Genomic DNA, 18,404 nt, shown 5'->3' on the forward strand with positions numbered 1-18,404 from the left:
CCAAACTCAATAAGAACAGAACTTGATCACAAAGGGAAAATTATTTGAAGAAGCACTTCACCAAGAAGTATATATAACAAATAATCATGAGAAAAGATGCAAAAAAATATGATAAAGGATAAACCAAATGATAAACCAAAATGATATATCACTACACATCTACTAATATAGCAAAACAAAAGAAAACAAATAAAAATCTGACCGTACAAAGTATTGGCCTAGATATAGAGGCACTATAATTCTCATACACTCCTGGTCCGAAAGTCAAATGGTACAGTTGCCTGGAAGACACACTGACAAATATTGTCAAAAGTTAAACAAATATGTACCATATGACTTAACTATTCTCTTCCAAGTTATTACCTGACAGAAAGTATTGGTTTGGTACTTTACAGTTTAAAATATCATTTATGTTATATAAAAAATAAGAGATAAAAACATTGTGAAGGTCAGAAAAAGGAGAAATCTCATACAGAATAATGAGATGCCTAAAAATAAAGAAAAATATAATGAAGTATGACTAAATAGGGTAAATGATTTAGAGAGGGGTTAAACAATTTAGAATGTGCAAAAAAAGTTCTGATTCCCCTTAGTTTGTTAGGTTTCTCTTGGCTAAATTGTAATGTTCCCGCAAAGTCAGATTACTTTACTCAGTCTACTTCCTCTGGGATCTTATGGCCCCTTGGGGGTAGAGAAAGAAATAGTTGTGGTAACCGAGAGAAAAATTTAGCAATGCATTTCACATTTTACTGAGGATAATGACAACCATGGCAACAGTACACACAGGTCACATGTTATCTTCCTTCAGGAATAAACAGAGAGTCCCACAAGTCCAGCCCAAATCCAAACCCCATGGACCCAGAAACATCATTGCTTCTGCATAAAACCCCCTGATCTCTTGACACACCTAGTCACTAGTCCTGTAAAAGCTATGACTAGACAATGGATTTTTGCCTTATAGAATACAGAAATAGGTCTCTATTTTTCTGAGTTTACGACACTTAAGGAAATTGTATTATATTGTATTTTATTTTCTTCTCAAAGGCAGACAAACATTGCTAGAAGTTAGGAGATCATAAACTAATCTAATTGTAACATCTCTGTAGAAATATTTTCAATCGTCCACTAATGTCTCCTATCTCTATCTTTAATGTTAATAGTTCCAGATTTATTCTCACTGGTTTTCCTGGCCTAGAAGTTCACTATCTCTGGATCTCCATCCCTTTCTCCTCCATCTATGCCACAGTTTTTCTGGGAAACTGCATGGTGTTGCATGTGATCCGGACAGAGCCCAGCCTGCACCAGCCCATGTTCTACTTCCTGGCCATGCTGGCCCTCACTGACCTGTGCATGGGGCTGTCTACCATGTACACGGTGCTGGGGATCCTGTGGGGATTCGTTCGTGAGATCAGCCTAGATTCCTGCATTGCCCAGTCCTACTTCATCCATGGTTTGTCCTTCATGGAATCCTCTGTCCTCCTTGCTATGGCTTTTGACCGTTACATTGCCATTTGCAACCCACTACGCTATTCTTCCATCCTAACTAATGACAAAATCATGAAAATTGGGGTGACAATCTTATGTAGGAGTTCTTTACTCATACCTCCAGTCATCATTCGCCTAAAGTTCTTAAATTATTGCCGCCCCCACATCCTTTCTCACTCTTTCTGCCTGCACCAAGACTTAATTAGAATGGCCTGTTCAGACATCCGTTTCAACAGCATTTATGGTCTTGCCCTGGTAATTAGCAACCTGTTGTTGGATGCAGTGCTCATACTTATCTCCTATATTATGATCTTGCATGCAGTCTTAGCTATTGCATCATGGGAAGAGAGAATCAAGTCCTTGCAGACCTGTGTATCTCACATCTGTGCTGTTTCTGTTTTCTACATCCCAATCATTGGTCTGACTATGGTGCATCGCTTTGGGAAACACCTCTCACCATGGGTACATGTCCTCCTGGGCAACATCTATATCCTTTTCCCACCCTTGATGAACCCCATTATTTACAGTATCAAGACCCAACAAATACGAAGAAGAGCCCAGAGATTGTTTAATTTCAAAAAATTTTAAGTCTTGAGATCAAATGCAAATTTATTTAAAAGTCCACAAGTGGAGCTCAAAAGGGGAAGGGTGAGTAAATAATTATAAATATATTTCATGACTTCTATTTGTATGTTTTCTATGTTACTCCCTCTCCATTTTCCCCACAACTGTCATAAGTCAGTGAAACTGATATAGGTTATATTGTGATCAGTTTTGTAAATTGGAAAGTATATATAAAATGGGCTGAGAATCATATTAATGAATAAGGCAGATTCACTATTAAAATGTATATCTCACTATATCCAATTGAGTGAAGATGGTTTGGCATCCACTCATTACAGAAAACATAAATTTTACTTATTAAGTAGTTTAAGTAATTACTAAAGGATCAACAATGACCTTAGTCCACTTCCACTACTCTAGGCAACATTCTTGTTTATTATTTAGACATTCTACCTGCTATACAGTTTAGCCACTGTACAATATATGGTCATGTAATTGGATCATGTAAAAAAGTAGTGAGACAAACAGCAAAAAACTAACCTTGGTGTCAGGTTATCTGCCAGCCAAACAGTCTTTCCCTACTCCCTTCCTACAATCAGTAACTGAACTAGGGATACTGACAAATAGTAAATACCAGGGTAGAAATAGACTTTTGTGATTAGTTTCTTTAATCATATAATATAAAACAAGTACCATTTGAAAATCATTTGAAAATGATTCCTATGAGTCCATATCTCATTTAAATTTCCTGTTCTAGTTAAAAAAAAAAAAAAGAGAGGGGCGCCTGGGTGGCTCAGTCGGTTGGGCGTCCGACTTCGGCTCAGGTCATGATCTCGCGGTCCGTGGGTTCGAGCCCTGCATCGGGCTCTGTGCTGACAGCTCAGAGCCTGGAGCCTGTTTCAGATTCTGTGTCTCCCTCTCTCTCTGACCCTCCCCCGTTCATGCTCTGTCTCTCTCTGTCTCAAAAATAAATAAACGTTAAAAAAAAAATTAAAAAAAAAAAGAGAAGGAAAGCATACAGTGTCACTATGGCCAACTGATATAAATATATTTCTAAGGTATCTCACCATCAAGAACCTGTGGTAGACACTATTTTTGTTACATATATGAATAGTTTAAAACATATAAAAGTTAAATGATATGGAAGTAGTAGGTGATGGAATTTGGATATATTCTCTTGTTTTAGTTCAAATCACATGACATTTTTATTCTTATCTTCTTTCTGTACTTTTTAATATGAAGTTTACTAAATGGCTATGCAGCCAACATAAAAATATTTATCTCATAATAAAAGTAGAAAGATCACCAAAACAAATCATGGATGGAAAATAAAGTGTACATATTTGGACTGTTGATATGTGTACATTTCCCCAAAATATTGTTGCTACCATTGTGTTTATACAATCTACTTAATATATATAAGGTAAGTTTTTTTGAGGTATACTTACAAATAGTAATTCACTGTTTTGATGTGCATGTGCAGTTTGATGAGTTCTGAAAAATACTTCTAGTCATGTAACCACCACAATCAAGATGTGGAATATTACTGTCACTCACAAAAATTCCCTTTTATCTCTTTGTGTTCACTCTTTATCCACAACCCCAGGTTCTGGAAATCACTAAGTTGATCTGTCATTCAGTTTGTCTTTAAGAGAAGATCGTGTAAATTAAATGATAAAGAATGTAATCTTTATGTCTGGATTCTTTCACTTGCAAAAATCCTCTTGAGATTCCCTCTTGTTATCTGTATGCACAGTTTACTTTTATTGTTGATTCTTATTCCATTTTATCACAGATAATAAGCTGTTTATTCATTTATTTGCAGATGGACATTTTAGTGTTTTACAGATTTGATTTTGAATAAAGCTACTATGAACATGTATTTTCCCCAAGTTAGACTTTATTTTTGACGCTTGCATATTTACGTTGAATAATACAACACTCATCACAGTAATAATCATTATCATAATCATCACCATAAAAATAATATTTAGTTTATATTTACCAGATGCCTATTTTATGCTAGGCATCATGGACACACTACCTTCATAGTCATTCTCATTATTGATCTTTAGAGTCAATCTACAGGGTAGACTATAATTATTCAATTTTGCAGATAAGCAACATAAATAAAGGCATTTTAACTTACTAGAAGATAACAGTGGGGAGATATAGTTTCACACCACTTTTACCTCTATTATTTCGATTTCATTTGACATCACACTTACTTTTTTTAACTTGTTTTATTTTTTATTTTTTTTAAATTTACATCCAAATTAGTTAGCATATAGTGCAACAATGATTTCAGGAGTAGATTCCTTAGTGACCCTTACCCATTTAGCCCATCCTCCCTCCCCCAACCCCTCCTGTAACCCTCAGTTTATTCTCCATATTTATGAGTCTCTTCTGTTTTGTCCCCCTCCCTGTTTTTAATATTATTTTTGTTTCCCTTCACTTACGTTCATCTATTTTGTCTCTTAAAGTACTCATATGAGTGAAATCATAAGATTTTTGTCTTTCTCTGACTAATTTCACTTAGCGTAATACTCTCCAGTTCCATCCACATAGTTGCAAATGGCAAGATTTCATTCTTTTTGACTGCCGAGTAATACTCCATTGTGTGTGTGTGTGTGTGTGTGTGTGTGTGTGTGTGTGTGTGTGTGTATGTGTGTATCTCCATTCATCCATCCATCAATGGACATTGGGGTCCTTTCCATACTTTGGCTATTGTTAATAGTGCTGCTATAAACATGGGGGTGAATGTGTCCCTTCCAAACAGCCCACTTGTATCCCGTGGATAAATGCCTAGTAGTGCAATTGCTGGGTCATAGGGTAGTTCTATTTTTAGGTTTTTGAGGAATCTTCAAAACCTTGAAGGTTTTGAGGAATCTTCATACTGTTTTCCAGAGAGGCTGCACCAGATTTCATTCCCACCAACAATGCAAAAGAGATCCTCTTTCTCTGCATGCTCGCAAACATCTGCTGTTGCCTGAGTTGTTAATGTGAGCCATTCTGACAGATGTAAGGTGGTATCTCATTGTGGTTTTGATTTGTATTTCCCTGATGATGAGTGATGTTGAGCATTTTTTCATGTGTAGGTTGGCCATCTGGATGTCTTCCTTAGAGAAATGTCTATTCATGTCTTTTGCCCATTTCTTTACTGGATTATTTGTTTTTTGGGTGTTGAGTTTGATAAGTTCTTTGTAGAATTTGGATACTAACCCTTTATCTGATATGTCACTTGAAAATATCTTCTCCCATTCTGTCAGTTGCCTTTTAGTTTTGCTGATTGTTTCCTTCACTGTGCAGAAGCTTTTTATTTTGATGAGGTCTCACTAGTTCATTTTTGCTTTTGTTTCCCTTGCCTCTGGAGACATGTTGAGTAAGAAGTTTCTATGGCCAAGACCAAAGAGGTTTTTGCCTGCTTTCTCCTCGAGGATTTTGATGGCTTCCTGTCTCACATTTAGGTCTTTCATCCATTTTGAGTTTATTTTTGTGAATGGGGTAAGAAAGTGGTCCAGGTTCATTCATCTGCATATTGCTGTCCAGTTTCCCCAGCACCACTTGCTAAAGAGAGTGTCTTTACTCCACTGGATATTCTTTCCTGCTTTGTCAAAGATTAGATGGACAAACATTTGTAGGTCCATTTCTGGGTTCTCTCTTCTGTTCCATTGATCTGAGTGTCTGCTCTTGTGCCAGTACCATACTGTCTTGATGATTACAGCTTGGTAGTATAGCTTGAAGTCTGGAATTGTGGTGTCTCCTGCTTTGGTTTTCTTTTTCAAGATCGCTTTGGCTATTCAAAGTCTTTTATGTTTCCATACAAAATTTAGGATTATTTGTTCTAGCTCTGTGAAAAATTCTGGTGTTATTTAGATAGGGATAGCATTGAATATGTAGATTGCTTTGGGTAGTATCGACATTTTAACAATATTTGTTCTTCCTATCCAGGAGCATGGAATCTTTTTCTATTTTTTTTTTTTTTGTCTTCTTCAATCTCTTTAATAAGTTTTCTATAGTTTTCAGTGTATAGATTTTTCACCTCTTTGGTTAGATTTATTCCTAGGTATTTTATGTTTTTGTGTGCAACTGTAAATGGGATCAATTCCTTGATTTCTCTTTCTTTCATTTCATTGTTGGTGTATAGGAATGCAACTGATTTCTGTGCATTGATTTTATAGCCTTCAACTTTGCTGAATTCATGAATCAATTCTAGAAGTTTTTTTGTAGAATCTTTTGGGTTTTCCATATAGAGTGTCATGTCATCTGCAAAGAGTGAAAGTTTGACTTCCTCCTGGCTGATTTGGATGCCTTTATTTCTTTGTGTTGTCTGATTGCAGAGGCTAAGATTTCCAATACTATGTTGAATAAGTGGTGAGAGTGGACATCCCTGTCTTGTTCCTGACTTTAGGGGGAAAGCTCTCAGTTTTTCTCCATTGAGGATGATATTATCATTGGGTCAGTCGTTTATGGCTTTTATCATCTCGAGGTATGCTCCTTCTATCCCTACTTTCTTGAGGGTTTTTATGAAGAAAGGATGCTGTATTTTGTCAAATGCTTTCTCTGCGTCTATTTAGAGGATCATATGGTTCTTGTCCTTTCTTTTATTGATGTGATGAATCACGTTAATTGTTTTGCAGATATTGAACCAGCCCTGCATCCCAGGTATAAATCCCACTTGGTCGTGGTGAATAATTTTTTTAATGTATTGTTGGAGCCAGTTGGCTAATATCTTGTTAAGGATTTTTGCATCCATGTTCATCAGGGAAATTGGTCTATTGTTCTCCTTTTTAGTGGGGTCTCTGTCTGGTTTTGGAATCCAGGTAATGCTGGCCTCATAGAAAGAGTTTGGAAGTCTTCCTTCCGTTTCTATTTTTTGGAACAGTTTCAAGAGAATAGGTGTTAACTCTTCCTTAAATGTTTGGTAGAATTCCCCTGGAAAGCCATCTGGCCCTGGACTCTTATTTTTTTGGCAGATTTTTGATTACTAATTTGATTTCCTTACTGGTTATGCGTCTGTTCAAATTTTCTATTTCTTCCTGTTTCCATTTTGGTAATGTATATGTTTCTAGGAATTTCTCCATTTCTTCCAGATTTCCCATTTTGATGGCATATGATTGCTCATAATATTCTCTTATTATTGTTTTTATTTCTGCTGTGTTGGTTGTGATCTCTCGTCTTTCATTCCTGATATTATTTATTTGGGTCCTTTCCTTTTTCTTCTTGATCATACTGGCTAGTGGTTTATCAATTCTGTTAATTCTTTCAAAGAACCAGATTCTGGTTTCATTAATCTGTTCTACTGTTTTTTTGGTTTCCATAGCATTAATTTCTGCTCTAATCTTTATTATTTCCTGTCTTCTGCTGGTTTTGGGTTTTATTTGCCATTTTTTTTCCAGCTCCTTAAGGCATAAGTTTAGGTGGTATATCTGAGATCTTTCTTCCTTCTTTAGGAAGGCCTGGATTGCTATATACTTTCCTGTTATGACTGCCTTTGCTGCGTCCCAGAGGTTTTGGGTTGTGGCGTTATCATTTTCAGTGACTTCCATATACTTTTTGATTTCCTCTTTCACTGCTTGGTTAGCCCATTCATTCTTTAGTAAGATGTTCTTTAGTCTCCAAGTATTTGTTACCTTTCCAAATTTTTCTTGTGGTTGATTTTGAGTTTCATAGCGCTGTGGTCTGAAAATATGCATGGTATGATCTCGATCTTTTTGTACTTACTTAGGGCTGATTTGTGTCCCAGTATATGTTCTATTCTGGAGAATGTTCAATGTGCACTGGAGAAGAATGTATATTCTGCTGCTTTAGGATGAAATGTTCTGAATATACCTGTTAAGTCCATCTGGTCCAGTGTGTCATTCAAAGCCATTGTTTTCTTGTTGTTTTTTTGGTTAGATGATCTGTCCATTGCTGTGAGTGGGGTGTTGAAGACTCCTACTATTATGGTATTATTATCAATGAGTTTTTTTATGTTTGTGATTAATTGATTTGTATATTTGGGCGCTTCCACATTGGGCACATAAATGTTTACAATTGTTAGGTCTTCTTGGTGGATAGACCCCTTGATTATGATATAATGCACTTCTGCATCTCTTGATACAGTCTTTATTTTAAATTCTAGATTGTCTAATAAAAGTATGGCTACTACATCTTTCTTTTGTTGACAATTATCCTGATAGATGGTTCTACATCCCCTTATTTTCAATCTGTAGCTGTCTTTAGGTCTAAAGTGGGTCTCTTGTAAACAGCATATAGATAGGTCTTGTTTTCTTATCTATTCTGTTACCCTATGTCTTTTGATTGGAGCATTGAGACCATTGACATTTAGAGTGAGTACTGAAAGATATGGATTTATTGCCTTTATGATGCTTGTGGGGTTGTAGTTTCTGGTGGTTTTCTCTCGTCCTTCCTAATCTTTGTTGCTCTTGGTCTTTATTTATTCATTTTTTTAAATATTTTCATCTTTCTCCCCTCAGAGAGTCCCCCTTAAATTTTCTTGCAGGGCTGGTTTAGTGGTCACAAACTCCTTTAATTTTTGTTTGTCTGTGAAGTTTTTATCTCCTTCTATTTTGAATGACAACTTGCTGGATAAAGAATTCTTGGCTGCATATTTTTCTGATTCAGCACACTGAATATATCCTGCAACTCCTTCCTGGCCTGCCAAGTTTCTGTGGATAGGTCTGCTGTAAACTTGATCTGTCTTCCCTTGAAGGTTAAGGACTTTTTCCCCCCTTGTTGCTTTTATGATTCTCTTCTTGCCTATTTTATGAATTTGACTATGATATGCCTTGTTGATGGTCGGTTTTTGTTGAGTCTCATGGGGGTCCTCTGTGCTTCCTGGATTTTGATGTCTGTGTCTTTCCCCAGGTTAGGAAAGTTTTCTGCTATGATTTGCTCACATAACCCTTCTACCCCTATTTCTCTCTCTTCCTCTTCTGGGACCCCTATGATCCTGATGTTGTTCCTTTTGAATGAGTCACTGATTTCTCTAATTCTTAAATCGTGCTCTTTTGCCTTAATCTCCCTCTTTTTTTCTGCTTCATTATTCTCTATAAGTTCGTCCTCTATATTGCTGATTCTCTGTTCTGCCTCATCCATCCTTGCTGCTGCTGCATCCATCCATAATTGCAGCTCAGGTACAGCATTTTTAATTTCATTCTGGCTATTTTTTACTTCTTTTATCTCTGCAGAAAGGGATTCTAATCTATTTTCGACTCCAGCTTGTATTCTTATTTTTGTTATTCTAAATTCTGGTTCAGACATCTTGCATGTACCTGTGTTGGTTAAATCCCTGGCTCTCATTTCTTCGTGCTCTTCCTTTTGGGTTGAATTCCTTCGTTTTGTCATTTTGAAGGGAGAAAAGGAATTAATGAGGTAGAAAAATTAAAGTTAAAAAATTAAAATTAAAAAAAAATTAAAATTAAAAAATTAAAATCACACACACACACACACACACACAAATCTAATAAATGATGCTAGATCCTAGGTGTGTTTTGGTCTGCATGTTGAGAATGGTTTGACAGAGTAGAGGAAAAAAAGGGGGGGGGGAATGAAATCATTTGAGAATTTGAAAAAATGAATACACTGAATTAGACTGAAATGAGATGATGGGAGTAAAATAGAATTTGAAAAAAAATTACACAAAAGTAAAGAATATAGTAGAAAAAATTAAAAAAATATATTTTTAATAAAAATTAAAAATAAAAATGTACTTTTCTCATTCTGTATTCAAGAAAGAGAAAAGTTGTGTAAAAGGGGAAAAAAAGATAGAAAATTGAACAGATGGACCTGCTAAGAGATTGAAATACAACTGAAATTACTGTTTTCTCCTAGAAGTCAGACTATGTAGCGCTTTATAGTTCATAAACGAAGTAGGCGGTGAGACTTGTGGTCTTCAAGAGCAAGGTTGGCTCAGTTGGGCGGGGGCTCAGTGTAACAGCTGTTCTCCAGTAGATGGTGCTGCTAGCCTACTGGGGTGGATTGTTGCGGTGCTTGTAGGTGCATATGCGCATGCCCGGGAGTGTTGAAAATGGTGTCACCCAGCTATCCTGTCTCTAGTATCAGAACTCAGTTCTCCCAGTTCAGCAATCGCGCACTGTCCTCTGTCTTCAGCTTTCGTCCACTCCACTTCTTCACTGTCCATGACCAAGCCCCAGGCAGCACCTCTTTCCCCAGTTTTGTCTCAGATGTGGCTGCTTTCCCTGGCCCCTTACTTCTGAGGGACTGTGGCTTTGACCCATTCTGCAGGGTCTCACTGAGCAATGGCTGAATGAGCAATGGCTGAATGTCGGCTACACCCGGGAATGCTTGCTGTACCCTGCTGCTGCCGGTGCCCAAGACTGCAGCCAGGTGGCAGCCCACCCCAGAAAAAGTTCACAAGATAGCATATTAGCAGATTTTCAGGGATTATGGAAAAATCACAACACACATCTGGCACCAGTCTTCACCTTTAACCACCTTGTTCCAGCACCAGTGAATGTGGCCATTTTCTGTGGTCTGCTGGGACCAAGTGGCTTCAACAGTCTCCACCAAATGTCCTTCCAGCAGTGGAACTGCTTTTCCCCATGTGGTCCGAGAACCTCCTGGACCCCACTCTGCTCCTGGGGTTCCACCCTTCTCACCAGAGCACCACCAGATATCGAGCTGCAGGGTTTCAGACTCTGCCTGCCCCCTGTTTACAGTCTGAATGGAATTTAAACCCTCTCCTTTCTCCTTTCTCCCTTTTTAGTTTAGTCCTTGTGGCTGTTTCCAATTTTCTGCTTTCTCTCCAGCTGCTTTTGGGAGGGGTGCTTTTCCCGTCTTCTGGCCCCTTCCCCCAGTCTCTGTCCTCTCTCTGCCTGCAAAAGCGGCTCCCTGCCCGCCGCCAGCGTCTCACTCCCAAAGTTCACCTCTCCCTGCCATATACCTGCTGAATTCTGTGGTTCAGGTTGTGCAGATTGTTGTGTTAATCTTCCAATCAGTTTTCTAGGTGTGTAGGATGGTTTAGTGTTGGTCTGGCTTTATTTCATGGATGCAAGACACACAAAAAACTTCCATGCTGTTCCACCATCTTGGCTCCTCTTGACATCACACTTATATCTCCATTGTTCAACTTGTTTTTGTTGGTGGTCATGTTCATGACATGGGTTAACAATTTTAAATAGTACATCAATGTAAATTTAGGTTTTCAAACAATTTACCAGTTGAAACAATTATTTAATAGGCTGTTCTTTTCTCAGCCAGTTTTGATACACAAAATCTTATGCAATAGGCTTTGTACTTTATACTCAAAAAGTCCAATGGTTATCTGAAACTCCAACTTCCCACTTACAGGTCAATTAAAGTTTTTGAGTTTAAGAAATATGCTTTCTGTGGCATCATGTAATCTGTCAGTAACTTTTCTGTCAATTTGAAATTGATATTCTCCCACACAATTCCCTTATCATCTGTTTTCAAGGGGAAGTCAACAATCCAGACAACACTGAGGGACTGGATGTGAGAACTGGATGGGCCCCTGGTCTATGTCTGTGTACTTAGCTGAGCCTTGTTAAATGAACCTTATCCTACCTCCTCACTCTGTGTAGGCCTCTATCCTTTCCGCAGCCTTTGCTGAAATTTGATTATTGTCTCTTGGATCCCACTTAGCGAGGCATCTGAAATGTTGGATCTAATCAATAAGCCTTGAAACCTGACCCATTTTCTCTTACTTTGCTGACTCTAACGTTTGTGTCTATGGCTCTTGGCTATGGAGCCACTTTTCCCTTAGCCAAAGCCTCTCCCTTTTCAACTTCATGAGTCAGCATTCACCATGATCTTTGTGTTCCCCACAGTGCCGTAAAGAACTCCTACATTCATCTGTTGCTCCTGTGGAACGAGAGGAAACCAGTTCACTGACTGAACATGCCACATGGTCATTTTCACTCTAATGCTGTTCTCCCATGTGGCATGAGACAATTTGTTAAGAAATCTCCGTCAGATACTCAAGTAGGAAATAAGGTATTCCTCTTCCACTGCTTTTCACTTTCATCTCTAAATTCATTGGGTTTCTATCTTTTTATTTTGTATGCCCTTATACTTTGAATGAATACCGAGAAGGTGAAGCTGAAACTTGGACTTTATCTTCCTTTTTCTCCATTCCTACCTGTGTCTCTCCCCCATCTCATGCTGGAAGGGGTTCTGCTACTCCTTTTTTGTTTCTAAAAGGAACTTCCTCTGCAGTCAAACCTCCTTCTTCCTTACCATGTTCTACTGGTACTTTTTAACAGAAGCATTTAATGACAGTAGGCTCTAGTGGAAGAAAACAAAAATGTATAGTTTTCAAAAGGAATTTTTGTGGTATTTCATATATATATACATATATATATATATATATATATATACACACATACATATGGGATATATTTCAATGTGTGTTATGCACAGTTTAGAAGCTTTGTGTAAATCATCTTATTTAATACTTTCAACAACCTTATAAAATATGAAATATTTTAAGCTCAATATAAAGCTAAAGAAGCCCAGAAAGGGTAAATACTCTTTATAAAGATGAGACATCTAAAATTCAAATCTTGAACCTAGAGCCCAACTACTCAACTGATAGATCACAATGCTAAATATATAAGTATTATTTTCTCTGAAATACAAAGATAATATGGGAAAATAGGCTGAAAACCTGTTAAGTTGATTTAGCAATTTGTTTTTTCTATTTTTTTAGTGGGTGGGTTGTGTTTTTACTTTTCCTGTTTTTCTGTATCAATATGAAATTGAAGATAACTATTGAGTTATTGTGTTTTAAGTCTGTTGTAACTGAACTCACATTTACACAGAATCTCAAATGCCCTTGGTCTGATACTGTCCTGAACAAAAGCAGCAATTAATTAATTAATTAATTATGATGTAAAATTATCTCAAAAATTTACTGTTATCATTCCACCCTAATGCTGGCATGATATAAGATGTCTGATATAATTTTAAGTACTCTTCAATTAGTTACATAGAAAAATGAAAAATTGAGCTGGATAGTCTACATCAGCAGAATTTATTGCTCACAGAAAAGACATGGACAAACTTCTCCTGAACTTTCTTGGTCTTAACTCCATAAATGATGGGATTGAGAGTGGGTGGTACCACCACATAAAGATTGGCAAGGAGGATATGTACATGGAGTGGTATATGGTGGCCCCCAAATCGGTGAGCAAAGAATGAAAAAAAGGCTGGAGTATAGAACAGCAGGATAACACAGACATGGGAGCCACAAGTACCCAGAGTCTTGAGTCGGGCATCTTGGGAAGGAATTCTAAAAACAGTACAGAGTATAAGGGCATAGGAGACAATGATAAGCACCACATCCAGGCATGTAGAAAATAGGGCCACAATCACCCCATAGTAGATGTTGATTTTGATGCTATCACAGGCTAGCCTGGCAATGCCCATATGTTCACAATATGAGTGATGAATAATATTCCTCCCACAGTAAGCAAGCCGATAAACCAGAAAAACCAAGGGGAAGCAGATGAAGAAACTCCTGATCACAGATGCAATGCCCATTTTTCCAATGACTGAGGGGGTTAGAATTGTGGTATATCTTAGTGGATGGCAGATGGCTACATAGCGGTCAAATGCCATGGCCAGCAATATGGCAGACTCTGCCACAAAGATGAAGTGGAGAAAAAACATTTGGGACACACAGCAACCAAAAGAAATACCCCCATCTTGGAACCAGAAGATTGCTAGCATCTTTGGTGTGGTGACTGTGGAGAGAAAGATATCTGCCAGGGCTAACATGGACAAGAAAAGGTACATGGGTTCATGAAGACTGCGTTCAGTGAAGATCAGGAATAATAAGAAGGTGTTGCCTAAAACAGAAACTATGTACATGAAACAGATGGGAATGGAGATCCATATGTGTGCATATTCCAGTCCTGGGATCCCAGTCATGGTATACCAAATATCTCTAAGGTTGGTGTGGTTTGAAGAGATTGTCATCTTTTACTCTGTCCTCTGACACTGGACTGGAATGGAAAAAGAGAGAGACAGAGTGAAAAATCATAGTTATTTCATCTGGTTTGAGTATGAATCTTGGCATTGCAATACAGTTATTGCTTTAAGAAAGGATTGGTAGTAAGTAATGGTTCAAAGATGACAAGCCAGATAGGCTTCATTGACATGAAAGTTACCATGATCTTATAGAACTGATGCTACTGGTAATTCTAATAATGGTTTTAACTATAACTATAAGAACAACAACAACAATAATGATAATAAACATTTTATAGGTTTATAATTTTGTCTAGACACTATGGCAGATACATTGTACTTATTGACTTAGCATCATACATGAAAGTCTCTTATATGCTCTTGCACATCATGGTTTTCCTTCTTATATGACTGGTCATTTCCAGTGTTAATCACAGTTTCTTTCTGGTGATTAATTGCACACTCCAGTAACAAAGTGTCCAGAATATTGGTATGACCTTTTGAGAATTCAAATCTGTAACAACCATTGTTTCTGTAATTTAAAGACTTTAGCTTTTCATCACCAAGTGAAAATAACTTGGAGAGAAAGAGAAATAGAAGTCTAGGGAGTCCTTGCTTTGCGTAGTGCTGTATTAACTTAATACTGTGCATATTGAAAACATGTTCTTCCAACATGCACAGTATTAATACAGCACTGTGCAAAGCAAGGACTCATATAACATCATTCTAACTCAGCAGACCATATGTCCTATCTTCCACATATGTTACATTCCTCCCTTCATTCTTTCTAGTCTCCACTTCCTTTTTCTCCAATTTATTCCTTCCAGCTTGTGTTCAAATATTTGTCTTTTCATTCCCTTCTTTTTTTTTCTTTTTCTGCTCAAACTTGCATACCATTACTGGAGAAAAGAGAAAGGCATCTCATAGGTAATGAAATAACCACAATAATAAAAAATGAGTTGCAGACACATGCAAGATTTAAATAAGTTAATCAATATTTCTTTAAGTTCATTCTGTGATTAATACTATGCTAAAGAAGGAATTAAATATAAACTATACATATCCTCTATTTCAAGGATCTCCTACCCTTGTGAGGATCATGGGACATAGACACAAGTAAGCATCCTTTCAAAGCAGATCAAGATAAGAATGATGGGAGACATGCAGTCACATGTGTATAATGTGAAAGAGACATTACTTTAACTAGGGGATGATACAAAGATTCACTGAAGTGTTGTCAGTAGATGTGTTTATCAGAAAGCCTTTGGCTTTCAAGAGACTGTCATTGGAAAAAAAGAACCGAGACAAGTAAAAATCTAAAACAAGGACTGTAAGCCACTATAAAAATCAAGTTATGTAGTGTATCAAAGGCTTAGAGACATGAGAAATATGACCGGACAAATAAATTGTGTCTTGAAGATTCAAAGTTTTAAAAGTGAAGCTGAAGACTTTAGGTTTAGGTCTCTTATACTGAGAATTGATTTCTTATTCAACAATACTTACTGAATCTCTAATATTTTACCACAGTTTTAAGGAGAACATAATGGGATCAAAATTTAAGATTTACCCTTTCAGAGAGGTCTTTGCTGATGGACAATATGCTTATTTTTTATTCTCTACTTCCCAATAGCACACCGATACAATTCCTAATGAATAGTTTGTAATATTTTTCACCAATCTTTCTTAAGTTTCATGATGGCTATGAGTATATATTCAACATCTAACATAATATATTTTTGTTGAGTAAATATGGTTTGAAAGGCAGAAAGATAGATTGATGAGGTGGAGGATTTACCTGATTTACTGTAGGAAACTTTTCCAACAAACCAAAGTAGAACTAGGAACATAGTTTCAACAGTGAAAAAAGGGGATAGAGAAGAAGTGTGGGGATTTTAAATGTTTATTTGTTTATTTTGAGAAAGATAAAGTGAGTAAGAGCAGGAGAGAGGCAGAAAGAGAGAGAGAGAGAGAGAGAGAGAGAGAGAGAGAGAGAGAGAAATCCCAAGCAGGCTTCATGCCGTTAGCACAGAGTCCAACTTAGGGTTCCATTCCATGAACTGTGAGATCATGACCTGAGCCGAAATCAAGAGTCAGACTCTCAAACAACTGAGTGACCCAGGCACCTTGAAAAAATGTGTTTAAAAATAAATAAATAAAACAGAGAATTCCAGGTGATAGGTTATATGAGGCAAAATGAAAGGCAATAGGACATTTTGAGACACACTGTCTAGAAAAATGTGATGCCACTAATCAACATAAGGAATAGAGGAGGAGATTTCTTTTTCAGAGAAAGTTAAAACAATTGTTTTAAACTATATTAGTTCATGGCATGTCTATGGAACCACTAAGGAAATAAATCTGGCAGACTATCTCAAACCTGTACAGTACAAGGGAAAGAAAAGTGGACGAAGCATGAGGTTCCAGCCTGAACTGAACTGTAGTCTCAGCTATGCCATGAACCAACTGGGACCTTGGTAGAAGCATTTCATCACTCCAAATTCTCTGTCCATATAGGTTGGAATGGAACTAGCTCATAGCTGCTTCTCTTCTAGATACAAAAGACTAACATCCAATCATGGACCTGGACCTCAAAGCAAAAATACATACATATCAAGCTGTATATTTCAGTTTAGTTTACTATAAGTTATTCTATTAGTTTTAAAAAAGAAAGACCTAAGAAGAGAAGTTCTGGTATTAAATCTCTTCCCTAACTGTATCTCCAACATGTAGTTTATTTAATCACAGTGACAGCCCTCAAATAACACATTTTAGTCCCCACATTATTTATACTGTTCAACTAATTTTGAGTATTTACCATGAGTTATATCCTGTGTTAGCCACTTATCTATAATTTAATGGTCACAAAATACCATTCAATTGCAATAAGAACCCAACAGAATGACAGCTAGTATGGTCCACTTCACACTTTAGGACACTATGGCATGAGTGGTTTGAATAATTTGTCTAAGCTAGTATCCAACCAATTAGAGATTCAAACTCAAAATCTCTTGCTTAAAAAACCCATGTTTTTAACACACTGTTTCATTTGCCACTAGTGAGCAATCCCTTCTTCAAGCTTTCTTCTCATTAATTTGCCTTGATTTCATTACAGTCCTGTCCACCTACTACAATTTTCACAGTTCTGAGTCATTTTTTCAATGCTATTTTTTTTTATTATTTCCAGTTTGGTGGTGGTGGTGGTGATGATGATCATGATCATGATTTATTGCCACTTCCAAGTTGTTATGTTGAGAGTAGGATGTAGAATAAAATTATTAGACTTTGGGACACCTAGGTGGCTCAGTTGGTTGAGTGTCCAACTTCGGCTCAGGTCATGATCTCGTGGTTCGTGAGTTTGAGCCCCACATCAGGCTCACTGCTTTCAGCCTGTCAGTGTACAGCCTGCTTCGGATCCTCTGTCCCCTCTCTCTGCCCCTACCTCACTTACTTTCTCTTAAAAATAATAAAAATAAACATTAAAAAATGTTAGACCTTCACTAGCATCTAGTGAAAAATATTAGACTTTCATTAGTGTCCAGTACAATTTCAAGGAATTGATGAGGGTGAAGTCTGATTCCAGATTGAAAGGCACTGGGTATAAAATAGCTGAGAATACCAGTTATGAACAACTGTTAAGAAGGTAGGCACTAAAGGAAAGGAAAACAGTAACTGGAAGGAGCAAAAGGTATTGGGAAATGTTCTTTGGAACATAAGAGATGAAAATGGCAGTTTATGTCAGAGGAGTTTGGTAGTAAAGAAGAATTTGAAGCAAGAAAGTGAACAATTCTGGGGATTAAGTCCCCATGATTACAAAAGATAATTCAATCAGTTATTATATAGGTGTTCTGCTTCTTCCACTGAGGCAAAAAGTAGCCAGAAAAATATTAAGGGATATATGGAAGATTTTCAAAAGACTCACATTTGATCCAGATCTTTGCAATAAAATAAAAAGCAATAATTATTCGAGTTAATGCCAAAGCTCATGTGGGAAAAAAAGGAGAAATCTGGAAGAGATACTATTTAAAAAAGATGTGGAGAACAGAAAATAAGAATGAAAAAACAATTGCCCAACAGTGGTGAAGGCTAGCAAGGTGAGAATAAAGAAAGATTTTATAGTAGATTTAAGGGTCTCCTGGCAGAAGAAGCCATACAGGAACAGAGGCTCAACTGATTTTTCACCAGGAAAGTTCAAAGTTCATGATCAAGAATACTCAAACAGAGGCATGGGATCAAATGACAGGAAGGGCAAAGTTGTCCAGCAGTTGAAGGAAATGATGACTGAAAGAACAGGTTGTTCACAAAGACTGGTGACATGCCAAGGAACCAAGAAAGAAAGATCAGGTTTGGTCAGAGGGAATTGTTGCCTGTTTCATCTGATGCTAGTCAACCTTCCAACTCTT

General features: G+C 37.1%; 2 protein-coding genes across 2 annotated transcripts; one reads left to right on the forward strand and one right to left on the reverse strand.

The window, feature by feature from the left end:
- Window positions 1–1,128: 1,128 nt before the first annotated feature.
- LOC132674437 (olfactory receptor 51V1-like) lies at window positions 1,129–2,073 on the forward strand. The gene has a single exon (XM_060627059.3). The coding sequence runs from the start codon at window positions 1,129–1,131 to the stop codon at window positions 2,071–2,073; it is 945 nt and encodes a 314-aa protein (XP_060483042.3).
- A 10,983-nt stretch (window positions 2,074–13,056) lies between these two features.
- On the reverse strand, window positions 13,057–14,013 carry LOC132662390 (olfactory receptor 52Z1P-like). Its single transcript, XM_060607864.2, has one exon. The coding sequence runs from the start codon at window positions 14,011–14,013 to the stop codon at window positions 13,057–13,059; it is 957 nt and encodes a 318-aa protein (XP_060463847.2).
- Window positions 14,014–18,404: the final 4,391 nt, after the last annotated feature.

Source organism: Panthera onca, chromosome D1 (genome assembly GCF_046562875.1).
Source record: "Panthera onca isolate mPanOnc1 chromosome D1, mPanOnc1 haplotype 2, whole genome shotgun sequence".
NCBI classification, from domain to species: Eukaryota; Metazoa; Chordata; class Mammalia; order Carnivora; family Felidae; genus Panthera; species Panthera onca.